This window comes from Ursus arctos, unplaced genomic scaffold, assembly GCF_023065955.2.
Source record: "Ursus arctos isolate Adak ecotype North America unplaced genomic scaffold, UrsArc2.0 scaffold_16, whole genome shotgun sequence".
NCBI classification, from domain to species: domain Eukaryota; kingdom Metazoa; phylum Chordata; class Mammalia; order Carnivora; family Ursidae; genus Ursus; species Ursus arctos.
The window spans coordinates 27,020,152-27,033,728 of NW_026622830.1; the positions used below are offsets into that span (position 1 = coordinate 27,020,152).

The following is a 13,577-nucleotide window of genomic DNA, read 5'->3' on the forward strand; positions in this document are numbered from 1 at the left end:
GGTCGCTGTCCCCATCTGTTAGATGGGGGGCATAGAGAGGCAGTCCACCTGGTACTTACGTACGAGGTCCGGACCCAGCCCCTGACCGGGTTCAAATCCACCTCCCTCACTTCTTAGCCGCACGAACCCTCTGGGCCTCAGTGTCCTCTTAATAGAAGGGGATCGTTGTAGTCCTCGCCGTTTAGGATGTTGTGAGGTTTGATGGATCGTGTTTGTGTGACACGTAGAGCAGGCAGTGCCCAGCCCAGAGGATGTCTGCATCTGCCCCAGCATCACACTCGCCCCAGAAGAGAGGGGAAACCTCCCCGCGAGCGGAAGCCGCAGCAGGTGCGGGCCAGACCTTGGCATGCACTGGTCATCTCGGCCTCCTGCAAACCCAGGCATGAGCTTACCGCTGTCCCCAGTTTACAGCTGGAAAAGCTGAGGCTCAGGCCTTTCCCACATTTGCAGAATTTTACCTCTCACAGCTATAAGGCTGATCGGACAAAAGCAAATTGTAGAAAGATCTAGATCACGCGACACCATTCATATAGGAAACAAATGTTATACATTGGTTAGGGTGGGGTGAGATGTTACCCACACCGAATTTACAGTAACCCTCTCTGGCGGGGGAGGAAGCAGGAGAGGGGAAGGAGCTGAGCGGCATTGGAAAGCTTTTGTTTCTTAAGCTGGGTTGTGGGAACGAGGAGTTTTATTTGATTTTTCTCTCTATCTTTTGTACTTCTAAAACATTTCCGTAGACATTTAAAATGCAGAGAATAAACTGCAAGGAAATGAACCGGGAGATGACCAGGGAATTGGGATGACAGGGGATTTTTCCCTCTGTGTCCTCACACACAACCCAATTGCCCAGTGTTTGCACGCTGAAAGTTCAAAAGCTCAGAAAAGCAAGTAGGTTGTTGGCAGGAGGTAGAGGTGGGACTGGAACCTGGGTCTACTGAACTCTGGAGGAGGGGTCCCAGCTGCCCTATCTGCAGCCCCTTTCCTGCTCATCTTTGCTCGCAGGGGACCCATTTGTAGTCTATCTTCCTTCCTTTAGCCCCACCAGGTGGTCACACCGGAGACCCCAGAGTGATGGACCGGAGTCAGGAGTGAAGGGCCACAGGGCTCTGCTGGTCTAAGCTTCCAAGGCTCTGCTCCTCTGTCCAAGCTTCAGGGTCCCCAGTCATAATCTTGCCCATGGACCCCACCGGATCTCTACCTGCTTGCCTTATTCTGTCCTCATCTGAGGTAGTTGTGTTAACAATCCCTACTTTGCAGATGAGGAAACTGAGGTCCAGGGAGGGGAAAAGGGGACTTTCCTAAGATCACACAAGGCACGATGCGGAGAAGCTGCGGTTGAATTCCTGTGCTCGCTACAAAGCGGACCGCCTCACTGTGCCGTGCGCTCCAGGCTTGTCATCCGTCCCCGACCCCGCCCGTCTCTTCCTCTGTGCCAGGCACCTACCCAGCCCCGCGCGTGTGTGAACTCATGTCATCACGATAACCTGCAAAGCGGCTTCTATCGCTTTCCCCATTTCACAGATCAGGAAACTGAGGCACAGAGTGGCGAAGTGATTGAGAACACACAGCCAACAAGCAGGGGAGCAGCTGGGGTTCAAATTGAGTCTGTGGGAGGGGAGGGGGCTCCAAGGTCCACGCTCTGCCTCTGTGGGATTTGCTCTAGGCCCTGGCCAAGGATGGGGGACACAATGGCGAGGATGCCCAAGTGGAGGTTCTGGGTCCCCTTGGCTTTCAAGAGCTGCTGACGCTGGCTGAGGAGCTAACTGAATCTGCTCTGGCAGGAGAGCCTTCCAGAAGCCCTCGTTGACTGAGCGGCTCTTGGGGAAGGGAAAAATCTAGCAATGGTGTTTCTCTTGGGTGGCCAGGGTCCTCTCTGCTCTGCAGGCCCCAGCTGGGTATCTGGGGACCAGGCCAAAACGGACTTGTCTGGAAAACTGGCCTAAGTGCCTAAGTGCCCAGAGTGTGAGTTCTGCCAGCGGACAGCCTGAGGGTCAAATCTGACCTCATTCTTTCTGGCCCTGTGACCTGGGCGCAAGTCACCTAACCACTTGGTGCCTCAGTTTCCTCATCTGTTAAGGGGCAAACAATCTTGTTTCAGAGGCCCGCTGTGAGACTCAAATGCAGGAATTCTTTTTTTTTTTTTTTAAAGATTTGATTTATTTGTTTGACAGTGAGAGAGACAGCCAGCGAGAGAGGGAACACAAGCAGGGGGAGTGGGAGAGGAAGAAGCAGGCTCCCAGCAGAGGAGCCCGATGTGGGACTCGATCCCAGAATGCTGGGATCACGCCCTGAGCCAAAGGCAGACGCCCAACAACTGAGCCACCCAGGCGCCCCTCAAATGCAGGAATTCTCACAAGGCACACAGTTAGTGCTCAATAAATGCTGGCCTTAAATTCTGTGATCTTTCTTTCATCCTGCACTCTCTCTAGGGGGCGGTGAGTGTTTTTAGTCCACTTTATGGAGAAACCAATTGATGCAGGTGTCTTGCCCGGGGTCCCACAGCTGGTCAGTGGCACCACTGGGACATGACCCCCCCCAACTCTGGGTCCATTCCAGACATTGCAGAGCTGACCCTGAGGTTAAGCAAGCGCTCCAAGGCCAGAGGTGCAGACTCAGGGGGCTGACCTGGGGGTCTGTTTTCTCACATTTCCTGCGTAGCAGACAATGGGGGAGAGGGTCTGTGTGCATCCCAGCCCAGCGAGCTGTGGGGCCTCGGAGGAGAGAGCCAGAAACGCACGGCACTGCCCCCATGGGATGGCCTGGCCAAAGAGCTTGAACAAATAAACCTGTTCCTGTCGGGGCCCGTTGCCCCCGTGGCTCCCTCGGTCATTGCTAGGCCAAGGGCATCTGCGTCAGCCATTTCTAGGCTCCCTTCTTGGAAAAATAACCCCATTTCTCCAAGAAGCAGATGCTGTTGTCCCCCGCCCCTACCCCCCAACCAGCCCCAAACTGCTTAGAAAGCAGCCAGCGGTGAGGGTAGGAAACCAAACCCCAAGACATTCTGTTCGGCAACTGAGATTCATTTCTTGTTTGGATAACCGAAGGCCAAAAATGCCAAGAATTTACGGGCAGCCTGGGGAGGCCGGGGCAGCTGGGAGTCCCGGGCCGGTCTGGGAGGGTCTTGGGCTGGGCCAGGAACCCACGATGCGCTCTGCTGGATGCACTATTGACCCACAACCAGCCAGGCAGGGCCTCGCAAGCGCCGGCCTGAGGTCTTGAGCTCTTGTGAGGTTTGGCGTCAGGCATCTGGAGTGAGCAGCAGAGGCTGGGGGCAGTGCCAGGTTGGGAGGCTCCTGTCCAGCCCCTCCCCCCTCCCCCTTGGCTTTGGGGTGCAGAGAGGGAAGAGAAAGAGGCCCCAGCGGAGCACCCTGACTGAGGGGTGGGCCCTGGTCATTGGCTTGTGTGTCCTGGGTCCCGCGGGGTGGACAGAGCCTGTGGACACCCAGGAGGGTGGAGGCCGGAGGGCTGGCCTGGCCGGCTGGGGGTGGGGGTGGGGGTGGGAAGGGAAGGAGGATCTGAGAGGGAGACAGGGAGAGACCTCAGGGAGATGCCGCCAGACAAGAGAGCGAGTCACCGAGTGGCAGAGACACCCTCAGAGTTAGAGGCAGTGTCAGGGCCACCGTGAAGGCCCTAAGAGAGAGACCCACAAGAGGCAAAGAGACACAGAGATAAAGAGGGAGAGGCAGAGACACATGCAGAGGTGAGTGGAGAGGGCCAACCGTCACTGGTACAGGGGAGAGAACAGAAGGCCCCACGGTTTTGGGGTTTGACGTCTGCCCTGCCCCTGGGACTCCAGCAGCTCAGAGGAAGCGGGGCAGCCCTCGGGTGCTGGGGGTGGGCCAGGGAGCCTGCGTGCTTGTGTCCGGCCTTGGTTTTCCTGCCCTCCTCATCTGTAGAATGGGTGCTGCCTGGGAGAAGGCAGAGTAGGGCACTTTCTGGCAGAGACCGGGGTCAACTCAGAGGAGGACAGTAACAAGAGGGACCTTTCCCTGAGCACCTGGGGCAGGTAGATGCTTTCCCGGCTCTGCTTCACTTCAGCCCGCATCAAACTCTCTCGTCCTTCTGATGAGGCACCGAGCACAGGGCCAGCCCTAGGTCACACAGGCAGTGTACCCAGGAGGCCACATGACTCGTCCCTGTGCTGCACAGCCTGCTGGGGAAGCCTGCCCCCCCACCCCCCGCTGGCTCTGTCCGCCCACCCCCTCGACATTCCTGGCTGCAGCTTTCGGCCCAGATGAGGAGTGGCGCAGAGCCAGGAGCTGAGGGGCGGCCCAGCCCACCGATAGCGGACTCCAGACGTGAGTCATTAGGGCAGAGGCTTTCCAGGGGGAGGGAGGAGGGGGAGCAGAGAAGAGGTGGAGGAAGGGGAGAAGAGTAGAAGGAAGAAATGGGGTGGGGTACAGGGGAAGGGAGTGAAGAAGGGAGAGAGGGAGCCCCCCGCCTCCCCCGCCCGTGGTCTCTGAGCGTAGGCAGGAGGACACCAGCCAGCTGGCCAGCTCCGGGCCGGGAGAAGAGAGTGAGTGTCTGGGATTCGGGAATTCTGAGGCACTAGGGAACACCCCACCATCTTTCGGCTCTTGCTTCCCCCACCTCCCTGGCACCCTCCAGAGTCATGAGAAAGGACCCAAAGTTTGGAGTGAGGGTCCAGGCTGGCTGTCACTGCTGGCTGACTGTGGCAATCCCTTCCCCTCCCTGGCCTGGTTCCTCACCTGCGTGCCGGGGGAAGGGGGGGCAGGGGCTGGAGTCAGGGGCACGGGCTGAGCAGGGGCTGGCCACTGGAGGCCTGCAGCAGGGCGGGTCTCCCCTGGGCCCACCCTGATGATTGGCATCTTGCCGAGAGCTTGGTCTGGGGAGGCCAGTCCTCTCCAGTCATCCCCAGTAATCCCTAATGGCAATGGTGGTGATGACGGTGCTTCTACGTCAGAATATTTTGAAATCATTTTTTTTCCTCCTCTGGGATGTTACCGCGGAAACCAAGAAGAAGTCTTCGAGTTTCAAAGACTCGAGATATGCCCAGCCCGAGGGGCATGAAGGGGGCGTTCAGCCAAGGGGACTTTACCCAGGAGATGGCAGAGTAAACACCTGCTTGGACCCCAGCAGAGACAGGCAGGATTGGGGAGCCCTGAAGAACACTAGCGCAGACCCGCGACACTCCCAGCCCAGACTATTGTCGGACTGGGGCCATTGGACTGACTTGTCTGAGGTTGAACCGCCCTCCCCCCGCTGTGCCAGGCTCAAACTACAGATGTGGTTGAATGAAGTAAACGCCCATTGATCCACGGCATCTGGTGTGGTCTTCACGGAGCACGCACTCTGCCTGGGCAGTGGGCTGAGAGCGGCCTGGGAGCCGTCTCTGTGGTCCTCCCGGCCATCCCCCGGCATGCTGCCCTTTGCTCCATTTTGCAGGTGGGCAAACTTGAGACTTGCTCATCCACAGCCGTGTGCCAAGTGCCAGCCTGGGCCGTGAACTCAGGTCGGCCTGACTCCCGCACCGGCACTCTCTGCCCCGAGGTGCCCCATGGACATCTGGACAGGGCATTGCACTTCAAGGGGAAGAGGAGGCCCGGGGGACCCGGCCTGAAAGCCACTGGTTTAAATTCATCCTTCAGCTCAGCCAATGTTGCCCAAGCACCAGGCACCCAGGGGAGTCAAAGAGGGATGAGTGGGTGAGGCTTGGGGTAGAGAAGCCAGTGGAGAGGTGACAAGGCCTGAGCGGGGTGGCAGCTGGGGAGGCTGGAGGATACACCACAAGGAGAGAAGCCAAGGCCACAAGAAGGGCGGGAGCTTGCTGTCTGGGGCCGGGCGCATGAAGCACACCGCAGGGCCGTGGAAGGCCTTAAACAGAGACAGGTGGGCAGGGAGGGAAGAGCTGAGTGTCAGGCAGCTTCGGGGTCGAGGCACCATGGCCTCTCGGGGGGAGACATCTGCGAGGTCAGGGTCATGGGTTTGGGGCTCAGGAGACTATCAGATGCCGATTTGGCATCATCATGGGGCAGGTGGGAGATGGGGCCACAGGAGCGGTGGGGGCAGCCCTGGGGGCAGTGCCATGAAGTGTGAGAGGAAAGGAAGAGTGGGGACGGAGTCCTGGGAAACACTGGCACTTCAGGGTGGGGGAGGCCCAAAGCCACCGGAGGGACTCAAGGACGTTCATGCATCCTGATCAATGCCAGGCGATGTGCTCGGCTCTGGGCACTCAGTAGTGAACAAAGCAGGTGTGATCCTTGCTGTCTGGGAGCGTACAGACCCACAGAAGGGCTTTGCGAATGCGTAGCGAGAAGTGCTAAGAGACAAAACCAAAGCCGGGTTGAGGGGATACAGAGTGACAGAGGGAGGGTGTCTGTTTTAAATGGAGTGGACAGGGAGAGCCTCTCTAGGGAGGTGACATTTAAGCAGAGACCCAAGGGGGGTTGGGTGAGCCATGTGGGCTCCTGGGACTGGGGGTGTTCTAGGGACTAAGGATTTATTCCAAAGAGATGGGAGCCCCAGGAGGGATTTAAGCAGAGGAGGGATAGGACCTAACTTAGGATCCCTCTGTCTGCTGAGGGAACGGACTGTGGGGGCCAGGATGGAAATAGGGAGCCCAGAGCAGCTGCCATGATGACTGTCCAGGTAGGAGATGGAGGTGGCCGGTGCAGGGTGGGGCTGTGGAGGGAGGGAAAGCCGTGGGGAGGTAGGTCAGAAGTGGCTGAGGACTTGCTGATGGAGACTTTCTGGAAGGATGGTACTGGTCAGCAACATTAAATTTGTCAGGAGATCAAGTATGAGGAAGACTGAGCCGTGGCCACTGGATGTGGAAGGTGGCATGTGGGATGCGACTTCTGGGGGAAGAAGTACATGGGATGTGAGGAAGTGGAGGCAGAGCGTGTGGACTTCTGAGAGCCAGGCCAGAATCGGAGGGTATGGGTTGGGGGACAGGCTTATTTCCTCTACTCCTCCTTCCTCTTCCTGTTCCCTTTCCTTTTTTTTTTTTTTTTTTTTTTTTTATTACCATGGGAGATCCTTAGACGGGATCAAACACTGAGGGGATAGTTGGAGGGAATAGTTGACTGGGGGAGGTTCAGGGGCTGCAGGGGGATGGGATCTGCATTCTGGGAAGGAAGAGTGGCCTTGGCCCATGGAGGAACCCCTTCCTTCTGAACTGGAGAAAAGTCCTGGGGACTGGTGGATGGACGGGTGACCCTGCCAGTGTGGGGCAGCCAGCTGCAGAGTGGCTCTCCCTTCGTCCCCATTTCCATTGAAGCAGGAGGTCATTGGTCTGTTGACAGGAGGACGGCAGTAAAGATGGAGGCTTGAGAAGAAGGTGAGGTTTGGAATGACCCTCACGGAATGGGAAACACACAGATTTCAGGGCCGCATGGAGCCCCCACTGGGTTGGCTCCAGCGTGTAAGGCCAAGAACTTCCTCCAGGGGAGCTTGGGGTGGGATGGTGGCCGGCTGACAGTGTCGCAGGGCAGGTGGGTGGGAGGGCAGGTGGGCAAGGGACGATGGGAAGATGGTGAGTGGGGGGCTGAGGTCAGGGCAGGAATAAGACAGGAGGTTAAGTGTGCAATCACATGAACGTATATGCAAGGGTGTGCAAAGCACGTGGGTTAGGTATGTGTGGGGCTGTCTCTCCACCGTGGGATGGCTGAACCCAGGGCGTGTTCTAGGCAATCCTTTGGAAAATGGAGGAAACTATCAGAACTTCAATTTACATGATTTTGTAGGTCATCTTTTTGAAAATGGAAGGTTCCAGTTCATTTTTTTAATTCCCTGCACTTATATTAATATGGGTACATGTGCAAAAATATTAAATAAACGTGTACCTATCAGGGGAGTGGACCTTGTTTGTTGATTGGGCACATGATCTGAACAGTTTGGAAACCAAGGCGTAAGAAGGCACTACTCCGTGGAGAGGCACCTTGCCAGTGGCTGGGTGCTGTTTAATACATCCGACGGCTCTAGGAATCGGGCCACCTCCCTTCACCCTGTGCCGCGGCTCAGACTCTCTTCTGCACCAGGGGCCTGGGTCTCATTCTCTCCCTCGGTTGCTCCTACTTGGGCGCCCCTGCCAGCCCCCTCCTGGAACCCGCAGGACACCTTTCCTGCCCCCATGCCTGGGCAGGGCCACACCGGCTTTGTTCATCTCTGTGCCCAGTGCCTTGTTGAGGGCCTGGCACACAGTGGGTGCTCAGAGTGTTTGCTGAAAGAATGAGGACAGAAGACTCTAGAGAGGTCCTGGCCTTGGGCCAGAGCAGCTGGCGGCGGGGGGGTGGGTGGGGTGTCCTCAAGTCCTCACTCTCTGCCAGCCCATACCCAGTTCACCAGCAGGGCCGATTAGCCCCCCTGCAGAATGAAGCAGGATGTCCCCAGCCCGGTCCTGCTCCATCCAGGCCTCCATCCCCTCTGGCCTGGCAGCCGAGCAGCCTCCTCCTTGGGCTCCCAGCGTGCACCCTGGCCCCTATGGTGTATTTTCTTCAGAACGAGACTAACATAATATAATAAAAAATCATTATTAAAAAAAAAAAAAAAAAGAACGAATCAGCTGTGTCTCCCCTGTTCCAAGACCTGCACTGGCTCCGGCGATGCTCAGAGCAAGAGCCAAAGTCCTCCCAGGGACCCCCAAGGCCCGACACGACCTGCCTCCCCTCCCCTCTCAGATCTGCTCACTCGCTTGCCCCCTTCTCCCCTCCTTCTCTGCTCCAGCCGTACTGGTCCCCGCGGTCCTACAGGCATCCTGACTGCATTCCCACCTTGTAGACTTTGCACTTGGTGGCCGCTTTGTAGCGAACGCCCTCCCCACAGGTACACACGTGGGCTGCTCCATTACCTCACTTGTTCTCTGAGTTTAAACGTCACCTCCTCCGAGAAGTCCTCTCAGATTATCTGACCTCACAGGGCCACCCCGTCACCACTTGCCCTCTTCCATCCTTCTTTTCGCTTCACTATCTGACTTAGCAGATATTTATCGCTCATCTCTTTATGGCTTCTTTCCCCCACCAGTCCAGCAGGGGACGTACTGCTGTATACTGTTATATCCCTGGCACCTCGAATGGGCCGGGCCCATGATCTGAACTCAGTGGATTTTGCTCAGATGAGTGAATGAATGGCTGTGAGGGAGCCAGGTTTCCAGCTCAGAGCCTGCCTTCATCTTGCTGTGTGGCATCAGGGCCATCCCTGTCCCTCTCTGTTCCTCATTACTACAGTCCGTACAGTTCAGAGACATGGGTTTGATCAGCCTGGACTTTGTGCCAGGAAAGGCCTCTGGGGAGGACACCCCACCTCCCCGTTGAGACAGGCCCCCGCGCCTCCCCCCGCTGCGCCCCTGCCGGCCCAGCCCTTACCTTCTGTAGCTGCTCTGTGTTGTTCTCCAGCACCTTCTCCAGCTGTCGCACTCGCTGGGCCGGCCAGTCCCCTAGGTTCAGCGCGGCCGCCGGCGAGTCCCTCTGGAGGCTGTTGGAGCCCCCGAAAGCCTCCGGCTCCGGCGGGCAGGGCTCGGGCTCGGGCAGCACGAAGGTGTAGCTGCACTGGCCGTGCTGGACGCGGTGTGCCCGGCGGCGCCCGCCCGCCTCCTGCCCCCTCCTTTGAGCCACGGTCACGGCGGCCACGGCGAGGAGGAGGCCCCCCAGCAGCATGGCCGGCCGGGAGAGCATCCGGAGCGGTGGCGACGGTGACGGCAACGGCTGTGGGCTCAGGGTCCCCAGGCGCCCAGCTCCGCGCCCAGGATGCGCGCCGTGGCCAGCTGCGGACAGGCCTGCCCCCGAGCCCTGGCAGCGACAAACCCCTGCTTGGCCGAGCTCTGTCCAGGCAGCTATTTATACTTGTTCCAAATACCACAGCTGCTCGGCTTCCTCCCACCGCCTCTGCTCCCACCCGCGGACACCCCCTCACCTCGAATCTTCCCCCTGCTCCCTTCCTTCCTCCTCGCCCCTGCCCACGGCTGCCCTGTCCCCGCACAGGCCCTGCGTGCTGCCCCGCTTGGCCTGGCCTCTGAGTTCTTTTATTATCCAGTGGAGGCCTGCCCTCCCTCTGAGAAAGAAAACAACCCCCCCGCGCACGCGCACACACACACGCACACACACACGCACACACACACACACACACACACACACACGCATGCACGCACACGCACCAAACCCCCAAACGCAACTGAAGCCTCTCTTCCTGTCTCTCTCTCTTTCTCTCTCTGTCTCTCTCCAACCTCCCCCACCAAGGCTGGATCTCAAGTTTCAGCTCCCCTTTCCCTTCCCTCTCCTCCCCTCATTCCCCCCTCTGATTCCATGTTCGGGATTGGAACACAAGCGAAGTGACCCCCAGAGAGAGCAAAGGGGGGGCAGAGGGGTGAGACCGGGGAGGAGGCAGCGTCCAAACTGTTTCTAGAGACAGAGAAAGTCCTTTCGAGGCCCGGGAAGTGGGGGAAGTGGGCGCTGTAGCCGGGAGCTGGCTCCGGTCCTCCCTTCTCCCTCGGGGCCTGGGGGGATGTTGTGCCCTGGGGTGGCTCTGGCTCCGCTGCTGTGACACTAATGAGAGGCTGTCCTGTCCTGGGGCAGATTGTTCTAGGACTGCCTTTGGCTGGAGTGGGGAAGTGGATTGCAAGAATAGCTTGGGGTGAAGTGTCTGCCAGCTCTGGAGTCAGAGGGGGCCGCCTCTAAATCCCGCTCCCCCGCCGCCAGCTGAATTTCTCCGTGCCTCCGTATCCTGATTTGTCAGCTGGGTAACTCCGGTCTCTTACGTGATGAATGTACGTCAGTCCTCCTTCTGGAAACTGAGGAATGTTTGATTTACTACTCATTTACCTGTTTACTGGTTTAAATTCTGGCTATACCAGCTGTGTGTGACTCTGGGCAAGTCACTTCACCTCTCTGGGCCACTGTTTCTTCTTGGCGAACTGAGGAAAATGATACCACCCACTTCACAGAGTGTGATAATTAAGCGACTTAGAGCAGGGATGGCGGAGGGTGGGCACCAAATACTTGGACTGCTGTGATCAGCGTCATAGTTACTAGGCATTTCTGCTCCCTGAGCCCGCGGGAATGCAAACCCCGCGAGGGCAGGACTTGTTTTGCGGGACACGGTCGCTGGACAGGAGGTGCCCAGGAGTGCTGGCGCCTCTCCCGGGTGTGCTGCCTTCCGCCTTCTTCTGCTGCTTTTCCCAGCGTGGGGGCCCGTCCAGCTGTTTGGCATTGTTTTTTTCCCATTGTTTTTCCAAATCCTATGGAGTTTTGAATGGGGCAGCCTGCTTGGGGGCAGCGGGAACCAGGGGCTCATCCGGGGGACTGAGAGCTTTAAACCAGGTGTGTGGGGCTTTGGCAGGAAAAGGAAAAGCAGTGGTTATCAGTCACCAGCATTCACTGAATGTCCTGTGTGCTCAGGACCCTGCTGGCCCACCTCTGCCTCAATTGTCTCCACTGTAAATGGAGTCATACCACCCCCAACCCTGCGAGGAAGAATGCAGGTCAGGGCTCTATCCTGGTGCCTGGCACAGAGGAGCCCAGAGTAAGGGGCCACTGTCCCGACGATTGTACTGGTTGAGCCACATCATAGGAGCCCAACAAGGCTGGTGTCCTTATCGTCCCCATTTTACAGAGGAGAAACCTAAACCCAGAGGAGGGGGTTTGCCCAAAGTCACAGAGCCTGGAGATGCTTGACCTGGAGCTGGAGCGGGAGGGCAGGCTCTGCTGCCGGGTGGGTCTACAGCCCATCTCACTTCCTCCCACTTATCCCTCAGCGAGGTGCAGGAGCCCAGCCCCCACGTGCACCCCCGCCTCACACCCCCCGCCCCCGTGCCTCAGTCCCCTCCTCTGTGCACTGCGGGGAGCATCTACACCACTGCAGGGAGCAGTGGAGCTCCCCCTCTCCCCACCACACACACACCCAGGCCATGCATTTAATCTTACTGACTGAAAGAACCAATGTCATTTTCTTCCCAAGGTCCCATTATTACGTGAATGGCTCTCTGTGAAGAGGAGTAAACAGGATTACCTGTTCACTGGAGAAATGTGGGTAGGATCAAAAGAAGAGTTCTGGAAAGCTTGGGAGATGACCCTGGCAGCCTCTGCACCTTCATTTCAGCACCTCTTTCTTACTTCAGGGCCTTTGCACATGCTGCTTGCTCTGTCCAGAGCACTGCTGTCCGCCCACCCCCACCTTTCAGCAGTGTTCCCATTACTGTGGCTGTCAACCAATTACCCCAACACTTAGTGGCTTAAAACAAAAATAACCATTTCTTATCTCTCAGGGTTTCTGTGGGTCAGGAATTCAGGAGCAGCTCAGCCGGGCCATCATGAGGTTGCAGTTGGAGGGTGGCTGAGTGAGGGTCATCCCTAAGGCTTCTTCCATCAGCTGTCAGCTGTCGGCCGTCCACCCCCCAACCTGGCTCCCTCGTGGTCTCCTCAGGTGGTGTCTCCGGCATGGTGGCTTCAGGCTTTCACATGGCCACTCGGGGCTACAAAGGCGCTTGTCCCCGGAGAGCCAGGTGGACGTTACACTGCATTTCATGACCTAGGCTTGGAACTTCTGCCACCACCTATCTATTGGTCAGGGTCTGCCCAGCTCAAGGCAGGGAACACAGACCTTACCTTTCCACGGAGGTCATTGTCCCAAGAAGAGCACACAGGACAGGAGGCCCGTTGGCGTAGTCATCTCTGGGAAATGCTGTGGGCAAGGGACTGACGCATGCTCACCCCGGGCCCTGAGCCCTGTTCACATCGTAAATCAGAATCCCCTTTCGTGGGCCCACCCTTTATTGTAACCCTTCTCAAGGTGCTAAGTGGTGAATTACTTGTGTAATTATTCATCTTTCTCTATTTGGCCCCAGCATTTTCTATGTGGTATGTTCTCAACATCTGCCGAATGAATGAATGAGTGAATGAATGAGTGAACGAGTGAATGAATGAGTGAGTGAATGAGTGAGTGAATGAATGAACGCATGAATGAGGGAACGAATGAGTGAGTGAATGAGGGAATGAGCAAGTAAATGCATAAGTGAATGAATAAGTGAATGAATGAATGCGTGAATGAGTTGGTGAATGAGGGAGTGAATGAATGAATGAGTGAATGAGCGAATGCGTGAGTGAATGAGCGAGTGAGTCTGTGAATGAGGGAATGAGGGAATGAATGAACAAGTGAATGCGGTGCTGGAGCCCGCTCTCCCAGTCGGGCTGCGGGGCAGGAGGCGCGGTCACCCCGGAGCCTCCCTGGGCCGCACTAGCAGAGCCAGCCTGGCTGACACAGACACGACAGTGGCCTCAGACAGAGGGCGGACGGCCTTGGGCTACAGATCCCTCCTCCTCAGTCAGACAGCTTCCAGCAGACCCTCCCCAGGTCCCGGAGATCTCGGAGGTGAACTCTAGCGAAAGTTTGCAAACTGCCAGCTGCTGAAGCTCTTTAAACACAGGTGCTCAAGGCCAGAGTCCGAGGTAGCTGGGGCGAAATCCAGCGGGGAGGCAGCGGTTTACAGAGTAACCTGTCAGCCCTCAGGAAAATGGGAACCAGAAGCCGCAGGAACCTCGGTGGTAGCAGGTAGGAGGGGCCAGCGGCGGGACCCAGAGAAGGACCCTGAGAGACACCCTCTGGGGTTGGCTGGCCAGCTCACG

At 57.5% G+C, this 13,577-nt stretch overlaps 1 protein-coding gene across 5 annotated transcripts in view; it reads right to left on the minus strand.

The window, feature by feature from the left end:
* ANGPT4 (angiopoietin 4) overlaps positions 1 to 10,188 on the minus strand; it is a 42,216-nt gene extending 32,028 nt beyond the window's left edge. The window contains exon 1 of one of the 5 annotated variants that reach the window (XM_026503196.4): positions 9,327 to 10,188. In XM_026503196.4, coding sequence (XP_026358981.1) covers positions 9,327 to 9,635 — 309 coding nt within the window. In that variant the 5' untranslated portion in view covers positions 9,636 to 10,188. The remainder of the gene's footprint in view (positions 1 to 9,326) is intronic. The other 4 variants (XM_057312613.1, XM_026503195.4, XM_048222333.2 and 1 more) reach the window with 4 other exon arrangements.
* Between the last annotated feature and the right edge of the window lie 3,389 nt (positions 10,189 to 13,577).